We start from the raw sequence: 4,488 nt of genomic DNA, 5'->3' as shown, positions 1-4,488 counted from the left end.
AAATGCTCCCGTCCTTAGGGTTATAATGGGCTCCGTCCCCAAGGAGTTAAGAGGGAAAAACATGATATATATTTAACCCCAACCTAAATGTACCTTATGTTTATTTTCTACCTAAGGTACATAAAGACCGAAAAAAAATACATTAGAGGAACTTCATTTTGGAGGCAATTAAAGGAGTAGTCCAGTGCTGAAAAACATCCAATATCCCAAGGGTAGGGGATAAGTTTCAGATTGCGGGGGAGGGGTCTGACCGCTGGGGGGCCCCCGCGATCTCCTGTACGGGGCCCTGGCTCGCTGGCCAGATAGCGCTTGTTGACCACCAGACGAAGCGGCAGCCGACACGCCCCTTCAAAAAAAGCGCTATGGCAGAGCCAGAGATTCCCAAAGGCAGAGCTGCATCAGTCCCCCAAAAACATTTTAGTCCCTGGATTTAAATATCTATATTCCGGATGGCTGTTTGCATACTGACACCTATTTTAAGGAACTACTTCGACTTTAACAGTTGCCATCGGAAACAATGGAAGAAGATAATTCCATTAAGTCAAATGAAAAGAATCCGGAGGAATTGTTCTTCCACACAAAAATGCCCGCAACAACTAGATAACCTGGAGGATCGTTTTAAACAAAAAGTGTATCCCAAACCCCTTATACAAGGAGCACGCCAGAGAGTGGACGAATTAGAACAAAGTGCTTGCTTGGAAAATAATAAACAGGGTAATGCAGAGGGAGGTTATAATGATTCTGGTTTTCTAACGTATATACTCGAGTATAAGCCGACCAGAATATAAGCCGAGGCCCCTAATTTCACTATAGGCCTAGGGTGGGAAATACATCATCCCCCCATGTAATCATCCAGACCCCCGTCATCATCCCCCCCCCTTCATCATCATCACCGCCTGTCAATCCCTTCATCAGTGGTTTTCAACCTGCGGACCTCTAGATGTTGCAAAACTACAACCTCCAGCATGCCCGGACAGCCATCGGCTGTCTGGGCATGCTGGGATTGTAGTTTTGAAACCTCTGGAGGTCCGCAGGTTGAAGACCACTGCGGCCTTCATCATCATCCCCCCCCTTCATCATCATCCCCCCCCTTAATCATCATCCCCCTCCCTTTCATCATCACCGCCTGTCAATCCCTTCATCAGTGGTCTTCAACCTGCGGACCTCCAGATGTTGCACAACCACAACTCCCAGCATGCCCGGACAGTCCGGGAATGCTGGGAGTTGTAGTTTTGAAACCTCTGGAGGTCCGCAGGTTGAAGACCACTGTGGCCTTTTTGTTTTGTACTCACCTCCCCTCGGCAGGAAGTTAGGGTGAGCTGGTCCTAGTGATGTTGCCTTGACGACGACGCACAGGGACGTTGCGCATGAAGAGAGCCCTCCGGTGAAAATGGACAGCCCGGAATGAGTATCCCTCCCCACCGGACGGTCCCTGCAGCATAGATGGCCCGGACCAGCTCACCCAAACTGGGGGGGTGAGTACAAAACAAAAGAGGGGGGGGCCTGGATGATGACGAAGGCCGAAGTGGTCTTCAACCTGCGGACCTCCAGAGGTTTCAAAACTACAACACCCAGCATGTTCAGACAGCCGATGGCTGTCTGGGCATGCTGGGAGTTGTAGTTTTACAACATCTGGAGGTCCGCAGGTTGAAGACCACTGAAAAGGGATTGACAGGCGGAGAGATCACTCGAGTATAAGCCGAGGGGGGCGTTTTCAGCAAGAAAAATGGTGCTGAAAAACTCGGCTTATACTCGAGTATATACGGTAGGTATTACACGTCACACACCAATATTTTTTTTAATTTTTTTTTAATTTTTTGTATAGGTAATATCACCAGCTCATATTTTTTTTATGGTTTTTCCGTGTCCTGTGCAGTATCTCTCCCAGAAGTCCACTTGATGGCCCACGTGGTGGTCTACACCCCAAAGTCATCAATTCTTACTCTAAGAGAGAGTTTGCAGCTGTTCCTGGAGACGGTTAACATTAACCTCTGCATGGTGGAATAATAGGTCACGGTGTTTATCAGGATCAGTAGAAGCATCACCCACTCGATGATTATGGTGGTGATTTCACGGATCTCGTCCCAGTCTTCATCATCATAGAATAATTCCTGTAATGTTTTATATCCAAAGTAGAAAATTGCGCAGGTAAAAGCCAGGCCACAGCAGGTGCATCTACTATGGTGGATGACTTTGTTTGCTCCTGGTAATTTATACATCTGGATGGACTGCCCAAGGTAGTATAAGGCTTCACATGTAATGGAAATTATCGTGCTGACAAAGTGTATCCTGGGATATTCTTCGGGGGACAATACATGCATAACAGCTGTACCAAAACAGGAGGCCCACACAATGGCGAGCAGGATCCTCTGGATCAGGACCTGATGACCCCTGAACTCTTCAGTATGCATAACCATATACTTATAAATAAGAAAGGTTAGTACCAAAGTGCCAATGGATGTCCCTATGAAACCAATTCTCAATAATATGTTTTCGGGAAAGAAATTTCCCACGTCACTGTGAAGGAAAAGAAACCAATGTTATTGTGGATATTTCCTCACTCCCAACCCATGAAATAAGAATCTTGTGCTTGTTTATCTTACCTGATGTGCATCAGTGGCGAGGCGGCATGGCCGAGGACGACCGTCACGATGTAGCTGGTGGCAAGCCAGGCCGCACACCAAAACGCCAACAGAAGGGGGACGAACCCCAAACCTTTTAGCTCCATCTCAGTCAAGAAGAAGAAATAGAAGTTGCTAATCGCACTGTAACAATCTACAGAATGAAGGCTCGGGCGGCTGTCAGTGGAATGTCAGGACTCCAGCTGTCTATGACATCACATGTCTGATGTCACGATGACTGCTTGTTTCTTAGAGCTGCCATGATTTAGTATCTGCTATGGACAGAACCTGATGTTTCTACTATGGACCTTACAGACCCCAGAACCCAAGTAATTAGTGCAGGGGCTCCATTTTGATCATCTCATATTTCACATTATTTGAGTTCCAGGGCTCGGATACATTTGCACCCTCTATAGCAGTGGTCTCTAAGCTGCGAACCCCCAACCGCTGCAAAACCACAACTCCCAGCATGCCCGGACAGCACCTTTGCATAAGGAAATAGTCTAATTAAACTTTTCTTATATATAGACTCCCCGACATCTCCAAGGATAAGCCTCTAAGGGTCTCGTTCGATCTTAATGTTATACCTTTTTTCAATAAGATCGATGATTCCAAAATGTATGAATATAGGAATAATTCCATATAAGATACAAAAAGTTAGCATCCTCCATTTCTGGAAAAGTTTCTGAGTTCTGAGTTTCATTTTGGTGGTACATTTTCGGCGTTACTTGCATCCTTTTTTGGGTGAAAAATCCCCAAATTTAATGAAAATTTTGAAAATTTTGCATTTTTCTAACTTTGAAGCTCTCTACTTGTAAGGAAAATTGATATTCACAATAAATTTTATTTTTCTTCACAAGTACAATATGTTCACTTTATGTTGGCATCATAAAATGGACATATTTTTGCTTTTTTTTTAAATTAGAGGGCTTCAAAGTAGAGAAGCAATTTTCAAAAATTTCATGAAAATTGCTAAATCTGAAGGGACAGATGTTACAGAACTACAACTATTTAAAAAAAATAAAATAAAAAAACGTATAGGGTTCCCCGTATTTTCATTCTCAGCACAATACCAACCAAACAGCAACAGCCTGATGTTACCAGGGTGGGCGGGGACCATTGTTACTGGCCCTCCCAAGCCTAAATAACGCCAGCCTGTTACCGCCTAGGCCCAGGAGCACCATTTTTGACGCTCCGGGCCTGTTGGTACCGGCTCTTCCCGGCACCCCTGTGGCGGTGGGTACCGGGGTAATAATTGGGGGTTAGCGCTAGCTGTTTTTGGGGCTAGCGCTAAGCCCTGGCTTAGTAATGGATTCAGTAAATAAGACCAGCTTCCACTACTAACCCTGAAAATTCATAAAAAAAAACACAACACATTGGAAAAATTATTTTATTTAAAAAAACACTCCCCCACAGCCCTCATTAACCATTTTATTAAAAGAAAAAAATAATAATCCACCGTAATCCATCGAATCCGCAGTAATCCTCTGCATACACGGATCTGAAACGAGAAGAAAAAAAACACAAAAAAATGGTTATGACATTTTTGCCGCTGTCCGCTGGGGAGAGCACCCATGATACAATGTCTACCCAAACAGGGAGCCACCAATTGGTGCAAAACTACAACTCCTAGCATGCCCAGACAGCCTCTGGCTGTCTGGGCATGCTGGGAGTTGTAGTTTAGCAACAGCTGGAGTCTCCCTGTCTGGGTAGACACTGCCAGAAAGGTCTGTTCACATTATACAAAACGGACAATGTGAACAGAGCTTCAGATTAACTAGCCTTGTTCCTTTCTGTAGCCCCGCCCCCTAATGACATCATCACTAGGGGCGGAGCTACACAGACCTGCCCAGTACTCGAGAGAAGT

General features: G+C 45.1%; 1 protein-coding gene across 1 annotated transcript; it reads right to left on the bottom strand.

Moving 5' to 3' along the window:
• Positions 1-1,891: 1,891 nt before the first annotated feature.
• Positions 1,892-2,967, bottom strand: LOC130338150 (DNA damage-regulated autophagy modulator protein 1-like). Its single transcript, XM_056553976.1, has 2 exons — positions 2,604-2,967; positions 1,892-2,517 (listed from the first exon to the last, which is right to left on the bottom strand). Exons 1-2 carry the CDS (start codon positions 2,726-2,728, stop codon positions 1,917-1,919), a joined length of 726 nt encoding a protein of 241 aa, XP_056409951.1. The 5' UTR covers positions 2,729-2,967; the 3' UTR covers positions 1,892-1,916.
• Between the last annotated feature and the right edge of the window lie 1,521 nt (positions 2,968-4,488).

This window comes from Hyla sarda, unplaced genomic scaffold (assembly GCF_029499605.1).
Source record: "Hyla sarda isolate aHylSar1 unplaced genomic scaffold, aHylSar1.hap1 scaffold_514, whole genome shotgun sequence".
NCBI classification, from domain to species: domain Eukaryota; kingdom Metazoa; phylum Chordata; class Amphibia; order Anura; family Hylidae; genus Hyla; species Hyla sarda.
The sequence above is the reverse complement of the archived record's forward strand: the minus strand, read 5'-3'. Positions and strand labels throughout refer to the sequence as shown.

Bases quoted from the DNA above. Each gene is read 5' to 3' on its own strand.
- LOC130338150 (XM_056553976.1), bottom strand. From the start codon at position 2,728: ATGGAGCTAAAAGGTTTGGGGTTCGTCCCCCTTCTGTTGGCGTTTTGG. The intron at 2,518-2,603 runs GTAAGATAAACA...TTTCCTTCACAG, and splicing joins TCGCCACTGATGCACATCAG to TGACGTGGGAAATTTCTTTC.